The sequence below is a fragment of the Oncorhynchus mykiss genome, chromosome 3 (assembly GCF_013265735.2).
Source record: "Oncorhynchus mykiss isolate Arlee chromosome 3, USDA_OmykA_1.1, whole genome shotgun sequence".
Taxonomy (NCBI): Eukaryota; Metazoa; Chordata; class Actinopteri; order Salmoniformes; family Salmonidae; genus Oncorhynchus; species Oncorhynchus mykiss.
This window is the reverse complement of record NC_048567.1, coordinates 14,734,746-14,755,858: the sequence shown is the minus strand read 5'-3', so window position 1 is coordinate 14,755,858 and position 21,113 is coordinate 14,734,746. Positions and strand designations below refer to the sequence as shown.

At 42.9% G+C, this 21,113-nt stretch overlaps 2 protein-coding genes across 4 annotated transcripts in view; one reads left to right on the top strand and one right to left on the bottom strand.

The window, feature by feature from the left end:
• The window catches only part of LOC110510471 (suppressor of tumorigenicity 14 protein homolog), a 33,433-nt gene extending 21,295 nt beyond the window's left edge, over positions 1-12,138 (bottom strand). Inside the window, exon 1 of one of the 2 annotated variants that reach the window (XM_021591836.2) lies at positions 11,761-12,138. In XM_021591836.2, coding sequence (XP_021447511.2) covers positions 11,761-11,787 — 27 coding nt within the window. In that variant the 5' untranslated portion in view covers positions 11,788-12,138. Of the gene's footprint in view, positions 1-10,741; positions 10,893-11,760 lie in introns of those variants that run through there. The other variant, XM_036975396.1, reaches the window with a different exon arrangement.
• An 821-nt stretch (positions 12,139-12,959) lies between these two features.
• Positions 12,960-21,113, top strand: part of aplp1 (amyloid beta (A4) precursor-like protein 1) — a 48,294-nt gene continuing 40,140 nt past the window's right edge. For both annotated transcript variants that reach the window (XM_021591853.2, XM_021591846.2), the window contains exon 1: positions 12,960-13,248. In XM_021591853.2, the coding sequence (XP_021447528.2) occupies positions 13,183-13,248 (66 nt within the window). In that variant the 5' untranslated portion in view covers positions 12,960-13,182. The remainder of the gene's footprint in view (positions 13,249-21,113) is intronic.

Genomic DNA, 21,113 nt, shown 5'->3' with positions numbered 1-21,113 from the left:
GAGCGCCCGGGGGTCGCTCTCTCCATCAGTCACCCTGTTCACAGTCTAATAAAACCATTACATGCTTTTCGTCATATCCCCTTTGTCTCCATCTCTCTGCCCTCAAACAAAAATACTACTCCCTCCAGTTAGATCCATTTGTGAACTGTGCTGGTTGCCTTTCCAACTACAGGCCTCAGTAGTGTCCTATGATTACACAGGAAATGGTGTTGAATGCATTAGACAGTGGACACACACCTTTCACTGACAGTATAAACAGAACAGAAGAAAATAAATCAAAAACACTGCAAAAGCCTGTCACAGTGTATTGACTGTAAAAACAAAACGGTAAAAATCGTGCCTTCAGAAAGTATTGACTTATTCCACATTTTGTTGTGCTACAGCCCGAATTCAAAATTGATTACATACATTTTGTTCCATACAAGACCCCATAGTGCCAAAATGTTTAGACATTTTGGCAAATTTATTGAAAACGAAATACATAAATATCAAATTTACATAAGTATTCAAACCCCTGAGTCAATACATATTAGAAATCACATTTGGCAGCGATTACAGCTGTGAGTCTTTCTGGGTATGTTCTAAAGAGCTTTACACACCTGGATTGTACAATATGTTCCCATTATTCTTTTGAAAAGTATTCAAATGTATTGTTGAACATTGCTAGACAACCATTTAAGTCTTGCCATAGATTCAAGCAGATCTAAGTCAAAACTGTAACTCGGCCACTCAGGAACATTTACGGTCTTCTTGGTAAGCAAATGCAGTGTAGATTTGACCTTGTGTTTTAGGTGAATTCATCTCCCAGTGTCTGGTAGAAAGCAGACTCAAACCAGGTTTTCCTCTAGATTTTGCCTGTGCTTAGCCCCATTCGTTTTCTATCCCGATTAAACTCCCCAGTCCTTAACGATTAGAAGCATACACACAACACAGACATCCCTACGTTTGAAAATCTGGAGAGTGGCACTTTGTAATGTGATGTATTGGATTTGCCCCAAACATAACTTTTTGTACTGAATAGTAAGTGCTAATTGTTTGGCACATTTGTTGCAGTATTACTCTAGTGCATTGCTGCAAATAGGATGCATGTTTATGAATAGTTTTATTCTGTACAGGCTTCCTTCTTTTCACTGTCATTTAGGTTAGTATTGTGGCGTAACTACAATGTTGATCCTACCCCAGTTGTTTCCTATCACAGCCGTTAAACTCGAACTGTTTTAAAGTCATCATTGGCCTCATGGTGAAATCCCTGAGCAGTTTGCTACCTCTCTGGCAACCGAGTTAGGAATGACTCCGGTATCTTTGTAGTGAATGGGTGTTTACACCATTCAACGTGTAATTAATAACGTCAGCATGGTCAAAAAGACATTCAATGCCCATCTACCAATAGGTGCCCTTCTTTGCAAGGCACTGGAAAACCTCCCTGGTCTTTGTGGTTGAATATCAAATGCACTGCTCAACCTCACAATTATCTGTATGTGTGGGGTACAGAAATGAGTCATTCAAAAATCATGTTAAACACTGTTATTACACAGAGTGAATCCATGCAATTTGTGACTTGTTTAGCAAATTTGTATTCAAATCAAATGTTATTGGTCACATACACATGGTTAGCAGATGTCATTGCGAGTGTAGCGAAATGTTTGTGCTTCTGGTTCCGACAGCGCAGCAATATCTAATATGTATCAATTCCACAACAGATACCTAATACACACAAATCCAAGTAGAGGAATAAGAATATATAAATATATGCATGAGCAATGACAGAGCGGCACAGGCTAAGATGCAATAGAGAGTATAGAATACAGTATAGAATACAGTATATCCACATGAGATGAGTAATGCAAGATATGAAAACATTATTCAAGTGCCATTATTAAAGTTACTAGTGTCCATTTATTAAAGTGGCCAATGATTTCAAGTCTGTATGTAGGCAGCAGCCTCTCTGTGCTAGTGATGGCTGTTTAACAGTCTGATGGCCTTGAGATTGAAAAACAGCTTCTGTCTCGGTCCCAGCTTTGATTCACTTGTACTGACCACGCCTTCTGAATGGTAGCGGGGTGAACAGACAGTGGCTCGGGTGGTTGTTGTCCTTGATGATCTTTTTGGCCTTCCTGTGACATCGGGTGCTGTAGGTGTCCTGGAGGGCAGGTAGTTTGCCCCCGGTCCGGTGATGCATTGTGCAGACCGCACCACCCTCTGGAGAGCCCTGCGGTTGTGGGCGGTGCAGTTTCCATACCAGGTGGTGATACAGCCCGACAGGATGCTCTCAATTGTGCATCTGTGAAAGTTTGTGAGGGTTTTAGGTGACGAGACAAATTTCTTCAGCCTCCTGAGGTCGAAGAGGTACTGCTGAAGAGGAGAAGAGGCGCTGCTGTTGTGCCTTCTTCACCACACTGTCTGTGTGGGTGGAACATTTCAGTTTGTCCGTGATGTGTACGCAGAGGAACATAAACTTTCCACCTTCTCCACTGATGTCCCATGTGGATAGGGGGGGTACTCTCTCTGCTGTTTCCTGAGGTCCACGATCATCTCCTCTGTTTTATTGACGTTGAGGGAGAGGCAATTTATTTTCCTGACACCACACTCCGAGAGCCCTCACCTCCTCCCTGTAGGCTGTCTCAACGGTAGTAGGCTTGATGACCAACAACGACGTGTCATCTACAAACTTAAATGACTGAGTTGGAGGCGTGCATAGCCATGCAGTCATGGTTGAACAGTGAGTACAGGAGGGGGATGAGCACACACATCCTTGTGGGGCCCCAGTGTTGAGGATCAGCAAAGTGGAGATGTTGTTTCCTACCTTCACCACCTGGGGGCGGCCCGTCAAAGTCCAGGACCCAATTGCACAGGGCGGGGTTGAGAACCAGGCCACCAAGCTTAATGATGAGCTTGGAGGGTACTATGGTGTTGAATGCTGAGCTGTAGTCAATGAACAGCATTCTTACATATGTATTCCTCTTGTCCAGATGGGATAAGGAAGTGTGCAGTGTGATGGTGATTGCATCGTCTGTGGACCTATTTGGGCGGTAAGCAAATTGAACTGGGTCTATGGTGACAGGTAAGGTAGAAGTCATATTCCTAAACTTTAGGTTTGCATCAAAAAAGGGGTTGAATACTTATTGACTCAGGAAACTTTAATTTTTTAAATTAGTAAACATTTCTAAAAACATAATTCTACTTAGGCTAGAGACAAAAAAAATCTAAGTGTAATCCATTTTAAATTCAGGCTGTAAAACAACAACAAAAAGGGTGGAAAAAGTCAAAGGGTGTGAATACTTTCTGAAGGCACGGTATGTGACTACGACAAGCACGAGGGGACATCTGGAGAGCTAATTGTATTAACTAAAACAATAAGGTATAGTAGGACTGCTAGGCATACAGTAGGGTAGCAGCATATTAGTCAAACCAGTTAGACTGATGGGTAATGAGGTGTTCTGTACTGAGGTGTGGTCCAAAGAAATAGCTAACAATGACAAGCACCTTTTCACACACAACCATTTGATGTTTGTAATATAAACATACATATGTGCATCCTCTGTGTGTTTTTCTTATTGTATAGTACATTACATTGCATGATGTGGCTTTAGATAGTGGGAACGAAAGTCAAACCAAATCAATGAGTAGTCTGATTCAGCCTGCACAATATAACTGAGCAGTGCAACTGCGCTTTCAATAGACAGGCATTCCATCTGTTTAAACGTTAACCAGGAGTGTCAATGGTTGTTGTTTAAATCCTCAATCATTATCTATGAAGCACCTTTCCAATGTCAGCTCCACCAGAACTTTAGAAACCTGCTGGTTGAAATATCTCATCAGCCTAAAACTACATGGCTTATGAGATCTATTCATTACAAGTGTAAATGCATTTGTGAAAGCATATTTAAATGTAAAATTTCACATCAAACGTGACAACACTAACCTTCTCTGGCTAGTAACATTAACTGTAATTGAAAATGTAGTGTTATAATTAAGTCATGATATAGCTATGCTTTATTTATGACAATGAACATTCTAATAGTCCCCGTTATTATGTTATGAAACTTTGACCATATAATAACCCATAACATTAGATTACAGATAAGTGGTAGAAAATGGTCATGACAAGTGTCACTACTACAGACATTTTAGAGGTTATTTTGTTCTAGTACAATAACACTACCACATTGTGCTGAGTTAGTGTGAATTCTCTCTCCCTGGATACCATGTAGTTACTAGGTGACTGGGTTAATTTAATAACCAACCTGCTCTACTGGTCATGTGTGAGAGACTGCAGTAGGCAGGGTTAACGGGCCGTTCCACAGGACGGTCAGGAGACCGCAGACTGTTGGAGAGTCCCTGGCTGAATTCCTACCTGGGTGTCCCCTTACCGCTCACTTCCACTCTGACCCATAGTGCTCACGCACTACCAGATAGAGAGCGAGGGAAAGAGGAGAGAGGACAGTGTGTGCTCTGATCTGACCGAAACAGCCACATTCCTCCGTAACCACACTCCACTGCTGACACTGATCCTGTCTAGGAAAGGAGAGGTCACAGTGACCTCACCTGACCCTCAGCTCAATCTTGGGATCTCTGGAATTCTAAGATCAGAAATTTGCTGTTGTGTCCTTATATCCATAAACAAGGTGGATCCCCAAATGTAACGCATCTCCACGTGTACAAATAGATCTTCTGTGAACAATTATGCCAGTCAGTAGAGGAATATGCATTACTGGCCAAAACAGAGTTGGTGGTGGTTATAATGCTGTAATCACTCATGTTCTCTTGCTCCGTTTCCAGATATCCTTTCTTGAAGCGCAATTTAAACGGGCAATCTGCAGTTCATACAATAACAAAGTGGGTACCCCGCCACGGTTTGTGTAAAAAGCTGAGGTATATGAGGCCGGAGAAATATAACCACTCAAATTCATAGAAAAAGCTATGGATGCAAGAACTGACCATCCATTATATATCAAAATGATAGATTTAACCATGTTGAGACTATACAGTGTTTGTTTACATTTACAATGTTTACAAACAGAACTAAAACAAGCTTATATTTGGGGTTCTGATGGGGATCGACAGTTGAACTAAGCTCATGAGTTAGAGTTAGATTTAGTTAGATTTTTCCAGAATCAATGGGTACACACTGAGTACACCCCCCCCCCTGCAATTTAGCTAGCTGAAATAAATTAAATTTTTTCACAAATTCTGAGTGAAATAATTTAGCAATTGTAAAACTCACTCACTGTTAAACGTCACCCATGCATACACCACAAGACATGCCACCAGAGGTCTCTTCACAGTCCCCAAGTCCAGAACAGACTATGGAAGCACACAGTACTACATGACTGCATGGAACTCTATTCCAAATCAAGTAACTTATGCAAGCTGTAAAATCAGATAAAAAAAAAAAACATCTCAAAATGCACCTTATGGAACAACGGGAAATGTGACGAGACCCACACACAGCCATACATACACACAATAGCATACGCACTATACACACACGTATTTTGTGTTTTAGATATGTGGTAGTAGAGTAGCGGCCTGAGGGCACAACCATAATGTGTATCTGTTGTGACATTTTATGTAATGTTTTTTTTATTGCATAAAACTGCCTTAATTTGGCTGGACCCCAGGATGAGAAGCTGCTGCTATAATAAATACAAATACTCAAGAGGATTCACACAGGAAATCCTAAAATGGTAACTGAGGAAATGACAAAGCAGGACTATGACATCATTCCCCGATACTAAGGTGGATAACACACAGTGCCTTCAGAAAGTATTCATACTCCTTGACTTATTCCAATTTGTGTTACAGCCTGAATTAAACATGGATTAAATACCCCATAATGACAAAGTGAAAACATGTTTTTGGACATTTTTGCAAATATATGTGAAATGAAATATAGAAATATCTAATGTACATACGCATTCACAACCCTGAGTTAATACATGTTACAAATCACCTTTGGCAGTGATTACAGCTGTAAGTCTTTTTGGGTAAGTCTATAATGCTGTTTTTATACGGTACGAGATAGACAGTAGACAGCAAAGTGGATGTCATTGTTTTCAATGAGAGCACAATGGTAAATGCCATTGAGGCTGGCTGTGAATGCCGTCAGCTGCCACAGTAGATGGAACTTGCCGCCAGAGTTCAAATATTTCAACTTTTTCTGTAGCGTTGTTTTCTACCGGATGTTGATTTACCCATCTACCGATAGCTGCCCTTCTTCGCGAGGCATTGGAAAACCTCCCTGGTCTTTGTGTTTGAAATTCGCTGCTTGACTGAGGGACCTTACAGATAACTGTATGTGTGGGGTACAGAGATGAGGTAGTCATTCAAAAATCATGATAAACACTATTAATGGCACAAAGTGTGAGTCCATGCAACTTGATATGCGATTTGTTAAGCAAATATTTACTCCTGAACTTATTTAGGCTTGTCATAACAAAGGGTTTGAATAGTTGACTTAAGATATTCATCTTTAATTCATTTGTAAAAATGTCTAAAAACATCATTAAACTTTGACATTATGGGGTATTGTGCGTAGGCTAGTGACAGAAAACCTCAAATTTAATCAATTTTAAATTCAGGCTGTAACACAAAATGTGGAAAAGTCAAGGGGTGTGAATACTTTCTGAAGGCACGGTATGTCCGATCCATGGGTCATCTATGGTTGCCATAAAGAACAATTCTACAAAGAAAAACTTAGAGGCTGAGAAAATAGAATATGATAGAGAGGAAACTTTATACACCTAACAAGTGACAGCCCCACGTGTCTCAGCTTTCACATGACGAGCAACAAAGTAGTACAAATATACATATTCAGTACCAGTCAAAGTTGACAGCTACTCATTCCAGGGTTTAACTTTATTTGTTAATATTTTCTACATTGAAGAATAACAGTGAAGACATCAAAACTATGAAAAAACACATATGGAATCACATAGTAACCAAGTGTTAAATCAAAATATATTTTATATTTGAGATTCTTCTAAGGAGCCACCCCTTGCCTTGATGACAACTTTGCACACTATTGGCAGTCTCTCAACAAGCTTCATGAGGTAGTCATCTGGAAAGCATTTCAATTAACAGGTGTGCCTTAAAAGTTAATTTGTGGAATTTCTTTCCTCCTTAACGCGTTTGAGCCAGTTAGGGTAGTGATAAGGTAGGGTACAGAAGACAGCCCTATTTGGTAAAAGACCAAGTCCATATCATGGCAAGAATAGATCAAAAAAGCAAAGAGAAACAACAGTCCTTCATTACTTTAAGAGATGAAGGTCAGGCAATACAGAGAATATCAAGAACTTTTAACGTTTATTCAAGAGCAGTCGTAAAAACTATCAGGCGCAATGAAGAAACTGGCTCTCATGAGGACCACCACAGGAAAGAAAGACCCAGAGTTACCTCTGCTGCAGAGAATAAGTTCTTTAGAGTTGACAGCCTCAGAAATTAAAGGCCAAATAAATGCTTCACAGAGTTCATGTAACAGACATCAATATCAACTGTTCAGAGGAGTCTGTGTGAAAATCAGGCCTTCATGGTCTAATTACTGCAAAGAAACCACTACTAAAGGACACCAATAAGAAGAAGAGACTAACTTGGGCCAGGAAACACACGAGCAATGGACATTAGACCGGTGGAAATCTGTCCTTTGGTCTGGAGAACAAATTGGAGATGTTTGGTTCCAACCACTGTGTCTTTGTGAGATGCAGAGTAGGTGAACAGATGATCTCTGCATGTGTAGTTCCCACTGTGAAGCATGGAGGAGGTGGTGTGGGAGTGCTTTGCTGGTGACACTGCCAGTGATTTATTTAGAATTCAAGGCACACTTAACCAGCATGTCTACCACAGAGTATTCCTCATTCATACACCATGCCATCTGGATTGCGCTTAGTGGGACTATCATTTGTTTTCAACAGGACAATAACCCAACACACCCCCAAGCTGTGTAAGGGCTATTTGACCAATAAGGAGAGTGATGGAGTGCTGCATCAGATTAACTGGCCTCCACAATCACCTCAACCCAATTGAGAAGGTTTGGGATGACTTGGACCGCAGAGTGAAGGAAAAGCAGCCAACAAGAGCTCAGCATATGTGGGAACTCCAAGACTTTTGGAAAAGCATTCCAGGTTAAGCTGGTTGAGAGAATGCCAAGCCTGAGCAAAGCGGTCATCAAGGTGGCTACTTAGAAGAATCTCAAAAATAAAACGCATTTCATTGAACACTTTTTTTGGTTACTACACGATTCCATAGTTGTTATTTAGTTCTGATGTCTTCATTATTATTCTACAATGTAGAAAACAGTAAAAATTAAGAAAAACCCTGGAATGAGTAGGTGTGTCCAAAACCTTTTGACTGGTACTGTATGTATGTATGTATGTATACACACACAAATAAATACAAATACAGGATGTGGCCAGGGCAGGGAGCTAAGAAGAAGTACAGAAAAGTAGGGCTAGGAATTTCCCGGGGCCTCACAATACAATATCATGATACAAAGGTGCCAATAGGATATTTATTGCGAATCTATATGTATTGAAATTTGATACTGTGATTTCATTGCGATTCGATATTACAAACATATTGCTCAACATGTGTCTGCTGCAGAAGGAAAATAGAGAGCCATGAGAATGAATCTTGATCAGTAGTGGAAATAAAAGTTAAGAAAGCAAATTGGCTCCCTTTTTAAAAAGATGGGGAACAAGCAATGAAGGAAAAATACTGGAGTTTTGGTGCAGGTAAAGCCAACAAGCGCAAAAATAATATTGCAATATCGTTAAAAACAAAATCCAAATATGTAACTGTATGGATTCCCCCAGATCGAGGGAGATTATCAGTAGTCTTGTATGTCTTCCATTTCCTAATAATTGCTCCCACAGTTGATTTCTTCAAACCAAGTATATATAAAAAAAAAAAATGTGGACACCGTGTTAAACATTTGGCTGAAATTTGGCTGAAATATCCAAATCTACACAGTGCTAACAGGTGTATAAAAATTAGCACACAGTCATGCAATCACCATAGACAAACATTGTTAGTAGAACCTTAAGGAAGAGCTCAATGACTTTCAACGTGGCACCGTCACAGGATGCCACCTTTCCAACAAGTCAGTTGGTCAAATTTCTGCCCTGCTAGAGCTGCCCTGGTCAACTGTAAGTCCTGTTATTGTGAAGTGGAAACATCTAGGAGCAGCAACGGCTCAGTCACCGAAGTGGTAGGCCACACAAGCTCATAGAATGGGACCGCTGAGTGGTGAAGCGAGTAGAGCGTAAAAATCATCTGTCCTCGGTTGCACTCACTACCGAGTTCCAAACTGCATCTGGAAGCAATGTCAGCACAAGAACTGTTCGTCGGGAGCATCATGAAATGGATTTCCATGGCCGAGCAGCTGCACATAAGCCTAAGGTCACCATGCTCAATGCCAAGCATCGGCTGGAGTGGTGTAAAGCTCACCTCCATTGGACTTTGGAACAGTGGAAACAAGTTCTCTGGAATGATGAATCACGCTTCGCCATCTGGCAGTCCGATGGACAAATCTGGGTTTGGTGGATGCCAGGAGAACGCTACCTGGCCAAATTGTTGTGCCAACTTTTTGTGCCAACTATAAAGTTTGGTGGAGCAGGAACAATGGTCTGGGGCTCTTTTTCATGGTTCGTGCTAGGCCCCTTGGTTCCAGTGAAGGGAAATCAACGCTACAGCACACAATGAGATTCTAGATGATTCTGTACTTCCAACTTTGTGGCAACAGTTTGGAGAAGGCCCTTTCCTGTTTCAGCATGACAATGCCACCGTGCACAAAGCAAGGCCCATAGAGAAATGGTTTGACGAGATCGGTGTAGAAGAACTTGACTGGCCTGCACAGAGCCCTGATCTCAACCTCATCGAACACTTTTGGGATGAATTGGCTGCGAGCCAGGCCTAATCGCCCAACATCAGTTCCCAACCTCACTAATGCTCTTGTGGCTGAATGGAAGTCAGTCCCCGCAGCATGTTCCGACATCTAGTGGAAAGTCTTCCCAGAAGAGTGGAGGCTGTCATAGCAGCATCCATATTAATGCACATGATTTTGGAATGAGATGTTCGACAAGCAGGTGTCCACATAATTTTGGTTATGTAGTGTACGTGTTCATCAGAGAACTGCTCTTAACGACACTTGTGTAAGCAAAGGAGCATTTTCTCTTAGACACAACTCATGAAAAGCTACTGCATGTACTAACTTACTGTGTAACCTGGAAATATATCAATGACAACCAGGATATCTGTGTGGACATCTCCATGATCCAATTCTACAGACTATACCAGCTCTTCTATGTGTAGCTAAGGTTTAACTATCACTTCAGTATTTGTTACAGGAAACCTAGAGACAGTCCAAGAACTATGACAATGCATACTGTACAAAGCAGGAGTACATTCCTGAGCATGAATGATCTGCACAAGGCAGCACCTATCTCAACAGGACACTCAGGGAAAACAGGCTATATGATTCAGTATACCAGCAAGTATTCAGAATTATTGTTCCTTTCCCTTACAAATATGATATCCCTCATCTTGTCCCTAAAAAGTGCATGTTCTTTCAGAGGACTCCAACCTCCTGTTTGCTTTTCTCTTTTGACTGAGCTCAAAACTATGTAGCATTTCACAACCCTCATTTTTTAATCAACATGACTATGCATGTGTAAACATCAAAACCAACATTTATAATAATATCAAAATGCAGTGTGAGGAAGAGGTTTTCCATAGAGGAACCTACCTTCCCCCCCTCTCTAAACTCCTCTGTGCAGCGACTAACTTTCTTCTCAGTAGTCTTCCTCTGTGGGTGAGCAGCAGCGAGGCTGGAGGGGGATTGAGTCAGGACAGGTCTGGGATCCACAGGGTATCAGAATACCTGGAAGTTGGGGCAGGCCAGCATTGTCTGGGCTGGGAGTGGGGATTCAATACTAAGTACTGTTACCAGGGGGCTGGGGCCTGCCCGAAGTACAGCAAGGACATGTAATTAGTTTGTGACCACTGAACACTGGAGGTATATGAAATCAATATGGCTGCCCTGACCAGTGAGGTACACAGAGCTGACATTAATTAGAGTGATGTGACTTAAACCATGAATGATTGGTTGATACATTTACACTTGTCATGTGTGTCTCTTATCAAGTTTTTACTGTCTTTAAATTAACATACGGGTTGAGAAATATCCAGACAGTCAAGATGGGGAGCGTCCCTGCTAACTTGGCTACAGGTGTTTCATTTATGTTATCCAGGGCTCATCTGGAAAACAGATGTAATTCTCAATGTGACTTCCCTGGTTAAATAAAGGATAACTTAAAATAATAAATCCTATTCTGTGTTCCTTCCTCCAACACAATTGTTCCTTAAGTCATCACATTCAAAAGGAATTGTCTAACTTTAATTATTTATTTAAATAGAATTATGCCCATCCATCCTCAAATTATATGATAATGAATAATTACCCAACATAAAAAGTTAACTATAAAGTTTAAAATTAACTGGGATAACCTGAAGGCCAGTGAGAAAGCAACGTACTTCCTGGAAGTGTTCACTTGTGGTATGTTGTCACTGAAAGTCAATTGGTTTGCCTACATGGGCTGAGTTTGACAGGTGGCCCATTCCAGTGACTGGAATGAAACGTTATGTATGTCTGTAAAATAGATTTTTAAATTAAATCGCTAACAATGCAAAAGTGACAACAGTGGCGCATGGCGGACTTGGTTACACCGTTGTTCCTAAATGTATAATTTGTATAACACAACTTACCTCGTATTCAAATCGTGCGGAATTCATTTTCTTCAATTACTTAAGAGTTAAATCCAGTTGGTAGACAGTTCAATCAAACAAAAACGATTTAGAAACACGGGACTATATTCCTCCCTCCCGAGGTCCAAGACGTTTCAAGTCAACGCGGGAGGGAGATTAATGAAATTATGATCAAAAGTAGCAACTTTTTTACCATTGGTAAAATTCTTCAATGACTCCTCTGGTTAAAAGTTGTGACACCTTTGTGGTTGTCGTGGCTGAGGTGTTTGTTTCAGTCAACAATTGTTTCTTGAAACTGACCCTTTCCATCCACACCCACAACATTTAGCCACGCCCACACCTTTGTAAACGTCCAGAACGCCAGGTGAGATTTGGGCCTGGTGATCAGGAAGTTGCGATTTTACAGAACATTTAAATTAGAAGTAGTTTGTGTAAACAGGTGCGGTTATGTTATATCAGCTCTACAGTTAGGTAGGCTACATACATATATAATATCTTCTCGATATCAACGTTTCATAACAAATAGGTCTACATCACATCTTCATAAGCTGAGAAAAATATTGTGTCAAATTTAAAAATCGCTAATAGAGTATTGAAATGATTGAATAGACTGATACCCCACACGTAGAGAACGAGACAATTATTTTACCTTGCGTGCCCCCTAGTGACCAAATACAGAATTTGGATTGGCATAGACATTTTTTATCGTTCGTATAATGAATGACAGGTCCATTGCTATATGCTCTATCCAATGAATATCGCATTTCCGACACCTACTAGACTGGAGTATAACTCCCTTATACGTTGCTAAAAAAATTATTATAATAATACCTTATCATAATACTACACTCACAAAAAATAAATAAATACAAAACTCCACTATTAACATATATTGTCCTACTTCAGGCCAACAGCCTGAAAGGATGGGACGTCAAATCTCGCACAACCAAATCGAACTTTCAACGTTTCCTAGTTCCGACTAGCACGTGAACGCAGCCTGTTTCGGCACTGCTGTCACTGAATTCGTGACGCATATTATGAAACCGTTAAGGCAGTTCCATAGATAGACCAGTTTCCATCCACTGCCTGCGCTTCCCATTCATGTCCATTGGGTGTCTCCCTCCACCAAATCAAACCGCAGTTAATCTAAAAATGTTGGCGCTTTGAGGAAAGTCCATTGTACAGTACAAACTCGAAGATGGGCGTTGATGGGCGTTCTTTTTTTTCCGGCGAGGCTGCAGCCCCATATTAGCCCAGGCTGCGATTGGAGAGAGCAAGTGCGCACGGACGCAGACGCAGGAGATATTGGAGGCAGTCACCGAACAGAATAGAGATCTTCATAGTAACTGATGTAACTGTATTTGGGAATCAATTCAGATTATAAAGAGAAAACATTCCAATTGAGAAACGAAAGGAGTGAAAATGGGACATTCAGTGTTACCCATATTGATGGTCGTATTGTCCCATTGCGTATGGGGAAATGTCGAGGTAAGCACCAAGAATATTATCTTTCATTGTAAATGTTTATCGATATCACTCATGTCATGAATAACAATTCGTATTCTTTTTGCTGACGCGCACCGTTATCTTGGACAGATTTAATTAGCAAGTGAATGCGCACACAGACTGTCAAATGATAGATTACACGTCAACAAGAAGGAACGCTCAGTAACCTACCTACGCGGACTAAATGCTACCAAGTATTCAAGACAATACATGCATTTTGTATTAGGATATGTTGTATGTCAGCCCCCCCCCCCCCCCCCCCCCCCCCCCTGGTTTGAGAGAGAGACCATCGGGGACCTGCCCTTGATAAACAAAGAGAGAAATGTACTGAACGTCTTCATAGCCTGGGGTGGGGCCATTATTTTTTGGTGAAACTCAGTTTTTCTTTTGGTCTAATTGAAAAAAAATGAAGAATACAACGCAACATCTCATATTTGTTTTTATCATATCAGTAGGCCATAAACTGGTATATGCTATTATAGGCCTGCAAGCCTTTATTAAATAATTTAAAATCAAGTGCTGTTTGAACATGGTGGCCTTATTACATCAGTATCCCAGGTAGGGGGGATGTAGAGGAGCCCCACTGACTGACTGCTTTGTCATGACACTGGTGCTAGGAATGCTGAATGAGAGAACACAGTAGGTCTTCCGGCTGCTTATATTTACTTATTTAACTAGGCAAGTCAGTTAAGAAATAATTCTTATTTACAATGATGGCCTAGGAACAGTGGGTTAACTGCCTTGTTCAGGGGCAGAATGACAGCTCAGGGATTTGATCTAGCAACCTTTCGGTTACTGGCCCAACGCTCTAACCACCAGGCTACCTGCCACCCCATACAGGGAGAGAGTAGCATCACACCTACTATTTTAATGAAAATGTACAGTCTTCTCCAGGCTATGTCTTGAATCTGGGACTTGCATCGGATGCATAAGATTTATCTGCAGTGGAGGCCTGTGCTTAAACCTTTTGTTGCACTACTGTGAATCCAGGGGAATGTGAGGGAGAAATTCTGTATTGATTGTGAAATGTGGTGCTTTTCATCTCACATCCTTGTTTCTTTTTTTAATGAGAGGAAATTATCTTTCTGTAAGCCTACACCTTAGCCTCCTGCTTTAATATGGGGTCATATTTGATCTTGATCTTATTTGATCCGACTACATGTTGTATAGCAGGATGTAGAATGAACTAAGGCTGAGGCCTGAGCCACTACTAAGCTCCATCTTGTCACTGCACTGAATGAAATTAAAAAATGCAAATGGCTGTTCTCAGGTCAGCTCAGCAGGCTCTATCTTCATCTCATGCTTCATATGTTGTAGATAGGAGTTTCTGCCAGACAGACTGTTCTGGGGCCAGATCAATGTAATGACCAGGCAGCCATCAGTCACTCAGTCCTCCCACCATACCGCTATTACTGACAGCAGACTTTAATGAGCTCTACCACAGCATAGCACTGCACTCTCCAGACTATGACTCTTCCATTTCCCCCATGGATCACTAGAATAGACCAATTATTTTAGTTTCCCAACTAAAAATCATGACATTTGAATTGTTAGTACCTTGCTGTGTTACTTGAATGGAGTAATTGCTTTTCCCCTACTGTTTTACCTTTTTATAATAATGGCTCGTGTATCTCAAAGTGCTAACACTTAGACATAACATTTAACCTTGTCCACAGAGGATCAAATCACTCTCTTGGCTAATTGGGAAACCATAGCACATGTGCAGAATTTTCTCTCATCTGGTCGTTCTATGTAGAACACCTGTGAAGGTCTAGACTCCGGACTGATATGTGACATCATGGGCCACCCACCACCGAGCTGTGCCAATGCGTCAGAGGAGACTTCCAGGGACCACTAGACCCAGACGCCCCCCCCCCCCCCCCCCCCCTGGAGGCCTTCAGCCCCTCAGCTAATGAGGGAGGCCAGGCTCCCGGGAGTGGAGAGGAGGTATAAAAGGGCAGAGGGGTGGTGCTGGGTGGAAAGCAGGGGAGAGTGGTGTGTGAGCAGTGACTCATGGAGCCTCAGCTGGAGTTACAGTGCGGGTCAAGCTCACTTTCCACCTGGGAATAGAAGTGTGAGTTGTTCCCTCTCTTTGTTACTGTTGCATTGTAAGGGCGTAGGTAGACTAGAGGAGAAGCTCTATGTTCCTCTGTAAGAACTAGCTCACATACATAATCTCACTCTATCTATCCATATACTGTCTACCAGCTGTACATTATGCCCTTGGAAGGTATTAGAAATCCCAATCTCCAGTCAGTAGAAAGCATGTAATCATCATAGTGGGGTGTGTAAGGATTCATTCTGAAGATGTTAAGAAGATTAGCATGCGTATTATTAACCATTGGTGCTGGTTGCTCACAGTGTGTTTTATTAGCCATAAACCTGTACCTTTCATTGTGGAATTATTCCACTGCTGTAAGAGGATTACTGCTGTATGCTGAGGAACCACGCTTAGGTTTAAAAAAGGAGACCTGCAGATATGTGAAGGTTTACAGCCCAGATTACACTTTGAAGAGGCTGGCTTGCTGGTTTAACACCCTGGTATTAGCTGTGTTAAAGATGGTTCTTTAATATTTGTTTGTCTTTTCCATGGTAAAGGTTGAAATTGGGCAATTATGCATTGCAAACTGTTGTCTGTATCATGTAAGGGCTTTAGGGTGCAGTACAAATGGTGTTTGTTTACACAGAATGAAATGTAAGAGAACGAAAGCATTAGATAGTTTCAAAGCACAAGGGTAAAGTTCAACATTTACTCATCTGAAACACAACCATTATGCAATGTGTTCTTGTGCTCTCTGTCCATGTTCTCCATTTTGTTGCTATTCACATACTGTGTTCTTATTGTGTTAAAAGCAGGGACCAGTGCATTGTAGAATTAAAACATTTTACTGTTTACTTCCCGTCAGTGTCCATGAAGCTGACACAGTATCGTGACACTCCTAGCATGATACTTTGACAGTTTATCTATACTGTCCTATGTGTCTTTACCTCAGCCACCTTGGATGCAATGACATGTGCCACTTGCAGTGCTGAGAGTATTTAGTTGATTGACAACCTAGCATAGATCTTGCCTGACGACTCAAACGGAATTCTTCATTCGCTACATACTTCAGTTTGAGACTGCAATTATTGAAGTCATTTGTGGTGACATCAAAATGAGAGGTGTTGTACAAAACAAAGCCATCAGCGATTGGATCATCTCTAACCAATCAGAGTACCAAAGGCAAAGATGAATTTTCAAAACGTGGCTTTACCCACGTGTGTTTTGGCTCTGGCCCAACCCTGGATTGCTGATGGATTGGCCATTGGAAGTCTTTGAAGCCACCGGTCTACCATATTGGCACTTCCCAGTATGAGCAGTCCTCCATAGGAATTAATGGAATTCTACAGCATTTCAATACAATTTCTCAAGGACAAAATGACATGTATTTTTTTGTTGATCTAGTGGGGACAGTAACATCATTTGGGGAAAAAAAATGAATTTTTATACATTTTCATTTGAAATGTTTTATGTTTAGCTCACATAATCTAATTTAAAAGTATGCATTAGGGTGTCTGCAGACATTAATAAATGCATTTGTATTGCTTCCAAAATATTTTTTATAATGGTTGGGAAGTGCCAAGATGGAGGCACGGTGGTGTCAACACAGTGCCCCCTATCAGTCATATTGTGTGTGTGTGTATATGTATATATATATATATATATATATATATATATATATATATTTATTTATTTATTTATTTCTCTCTTTCTCTCTTTCTTTTCTTTATTTTCTCCTTTTCTTTTCTTCCCCCCCCCTTGGGCCCAACCCATCGGTTTTTGGGACCAATCAGACTGTCTAGAATGACCAATCAGCAGTCTAGGACATTCTAGTGTTTGCATTCTAGAAATCGTAGGGAGGCACTCCGATTCAGACTCATTGCAGAGAAGAAACTGATGTCTGTGGGCGCGGCGTAGCATTTGGCCGGAGCAAAGAGTTTTGTTAGCCAGGGAAGCAGAGGTCACCTTCCCTACAATAACACAGCGTGTGTCATGACTCCGACAGACAATAACTGCTATAAAAAGATGACATTGATGATCTTAAACATTCTGTTTAACAGCACTACAGCCTCATGCTACTTCCACCTGCCTGAAAATGGAAAGATGGCAATGATGAAGATTAATGTATCCTCAAAGACATGTTTTGTATCAAACAGAAGTGTCAGAGTCAAGTGATGTATTAATGATGAGGAATGAGCAGGTTCTGCCAATGCATATATTTGAGTACACTAATGCCCCCCCGAGTGGTGCAGTGGTCTAAGCCACTGCATCGCAGTTGCTAGCTATGCCACTAGAGATCCTGGATCGAGTCCAGACTCTGTCGTGACCGGGAGACCCATGGGGCGGCGCACAATTTGGTCCAGCGTCGTCCGGGTTAGGGGAGGGTTTGGCCGGCAGGGATATCCTTGTCCCATCACAAACTAGCGGCTCCTGTGGCGGGCCGGGCGCATGCACACTGATGCAGTCGCCAGGTGTACAGTGTTTCCTCCGACACATTGGTGCGCCTGGGTTCCTGGTTAAGCGGGCATTGTGTAAAGAAGCAGTGCGGCTTGGTTGGGTTGTGTTTCGGAGGACACGTGGCTCTTGACCTTCACGTCTCCCGAGTCTGTACGGGAGTTGCAGCGATGAGACAAGACTAACTACCAATTGGATACCATGAAAAATAAAAAGAGTACAGTAAACCGTAAGCTTTGGGGGAAATGCACAGCTCTGTGTTTTTCAAGATAAATTACTGCAGAGCAGGCTGCTGGAACCCAGGGAGACCAGAGAAGCTAATGGCCATTGGTAGATTCATGAAACACAGATCTCCAGGTCACATATGCTCTCCAATTTATGAGGGCAGGAGAGAGGAAGGGGGAGAAAGATAGTGGGGTATGTTTAGAAGAGGAGGAGGAAGAAGATTAAACGGATACAGGGAGTTGCTAAATTGCAGCGCATGTTCCCCCTTCAGCATTTTCAGGCCTTGTGTTGGAAACACAGAAGCTCACCCCTCCACTCCCTCTGCCTGTGACTGCAGTGCTATGGATATGTAGAAATGGTTACAGGATACTAGCATCTCTCTCGCTCTCTCGCTCTGTGTCTGTCTGTATATCTTTCTCGTTTAATTAATTTTCGAGGAAGGAGATAATGGTTTCATTAATGGTTTCCCTTGTGCTTTGCTCTGCCGTGTGCTTTAGGACATGAAATGTGCTGTTTTATTGGATCCCATCTTTCCTCTCTTATTGTGCTCTTTCCAAGCGTTTGAAGTGAAAAGCACATAACAAGGACATGATCCAAAATCTTGCACAGTCAGTGTGAAATTAAACCTGGGCACAATGAAAGGAAAGGCATAAGATAAAATAATTGCTGTAAATGTGCCTCAGCAATTAAGCCATTACCGGAGGTGACAGCTAAATGAAAATATGTTACGTGGGCCATTTAATGAGCGGTCTGGGTTATTCGTGCCATGACAGACATTCAAGGAAGTCCATGGTATCACGAAGTACGAAAGGCCATCGGGAGTCTCATGCAAATCCAACAGCTAAGGAGAGTTGAGAGAGTGCAGCACAAAGGGGAACTAAGATTCCCTAAAACTGTGTTGTGCATGTTTAGGAGTTAGGGGAGAGAGGGAGTGTGAGGCATATACAGTAGATCCATAGCCACTGATCACGTCTGGCTCCAGTGCCTGCGTGCATGTCAGAACTTCTGGCAGGCCGGAGATATCACTCCAATCCAAGGTCCCCCATCCCAAAGGCTTGGCCTGGTAAGCCTAATTGGCTACATTTCTGCTGAAAAAAATTGAAGCGAAAGGGAGCTGTGGGTCTGGCTTGTCCCTGCCGAAGCCAGCAGGAGGTTTCAGAAGAGCCGCCCGCGAGACATCTGCAGTGTAGTGATAACATTTGTCCTCTGTGTTTGGGAGGAGAGCAAGAGCGTGTCCTCCATTAGGCAGAGAGCGAGAGTGGGGGAGGCTAGATAGAGGAGACAGTTTACTGAGAGAGAGCGGCGATATAGGCTTGATGGGTAGGAGGGCAGTAGAGGGCAAGTTGTTGGTGCTAAGAGAAACTCTAAACCCACAGGCTCTCTGGTGTCTGGAAAGGCAGAGATTCATCTCTGTCATGTACTGTATATGTATTCACAGGTGACCCAGGGAAAGTGGAGGAAGTACACTGCCTGCAGGCCATAGCACTGAGCCTAGTCATTACCCATTCACATACATGCACACACATGCAGAGAGCCAGTGAAGAGGAGGGTGAGGCGGGGCGGGGCTGGACTGCAACAGGACGTTTCCATAATGACACCGGGATGCATAGATAGCTTTGTGGAGGCTGGCCTGGCTGACAGGGAGTTGGGAGGAGGCTGGCCTGGCTGACAGGGAGTTTGGAGGAGGCTGGCCTGGCTGACAGGGAGTTGGGAGGAGGCTGGCCTGGCTGACAGGGAGTTGGGAGGAGGCTGACCTGGCTGACAGGGAGTTGGGAGGAGGCTGGCCTGGCTGACAGGGAGTTGGGAGGAGGCTGGCCTGGCTGACAGGAATTGGGGAGGAGGCTGGCCTGGCTGACAGGAATTGGGGAGGAGGCTGGCCTGGCTGACAGAAATTGGGGAGGAGGCTGGCCTGGCTGACAGAAATTGGGGAGGAGGCTGGCCTGGCTGACAGGAATTGGGGAGGAGGCTGGCCTGGCTGACAGGAATTGGGGAGGAGGCTGGCCTGGCTGACAGGAATTGGGGAGGAGGCTGGCCTGGCTGACAGGAATTGGGGAGGAGGCTGGCCTGGCTGACAGGAATTGGGGAGGAGGCTGGCCTGGCTGACAGGGAGTGGGGAGGAGGCTGGCCTGGCTGACAGGGAGTGGTGGGGAGAATTTCAGAGGGTCCGATTAGGTTGATCAGCAGTGCACTAACATTCCACACACCGTTGGATGGGTGGAATGGATTGGCATTGAGGGAGATGTCTGGATCAGTGTCAGTGCCCTGCTCTCTGCCATCTCTAGCAGCAGAGGGATGCAACTTGGCACAGCGGTAGCGAGGGCAAACCCAGCAGCTGGTGGCAGGGAGTGAAGTGAGGTGGTGTGCAGCGGGCTAGCAAGCGGCTCATTTCCTCCTTCCTATGCTCACATGAATACAAAAGGTGCAGTGGGTGCACAATGCACCTCAATGACACACACACACCTCCACACGCATTGACGGACAAACAGCCCAGACACACGCAGGGTACACCAACACACACACACTATCCAGGCACACACACACATACTCACTGCTTTAAAAAGATGTCACGCTGCGGCAGTTGCATCAATTATTGACGGCCTTGGAAAGGTCTGGGCTCTTGCTTGTTGGATTGGGCACTGGCACTCTTGTCACGCACGCATTCATCCCCAGAACCCACCCCATTCCCCTTCCAGCCTCAGAGTGGATCCTGACAGTACACCAGCTCTTCCCTACACGTAAACTGTTTGATCTTGAAATATTCATCCTCCACTCTCTGTTCTCTCTCTCTCTCTCCTCCTGTCCTCTTTCTCTTTTTCTCTCTACCTCTCTCTCTCTCCTCTTTATCTCTATGTTCTCTCTCACAATACACAGACACTCTGTCTCCATCTTCCTTGTCTTCCATCGTCACCCAACCTCATCAGACCTGCTGCTCGCCTGAGTGTATATTTTTCATACCTCCGAGACAATATCCTCCACATATTTTTAATTTTTTTTATTACACCTCTATTTAACCAGGTAGGCAAGTTGAGAACAAGTTCTCATTTACAATTGCGACCTGGCCAAGATAAAGCAAAGCAGTTCGACACATACAACGACACAGAGTTACACATGGAGTAAAACAAACATA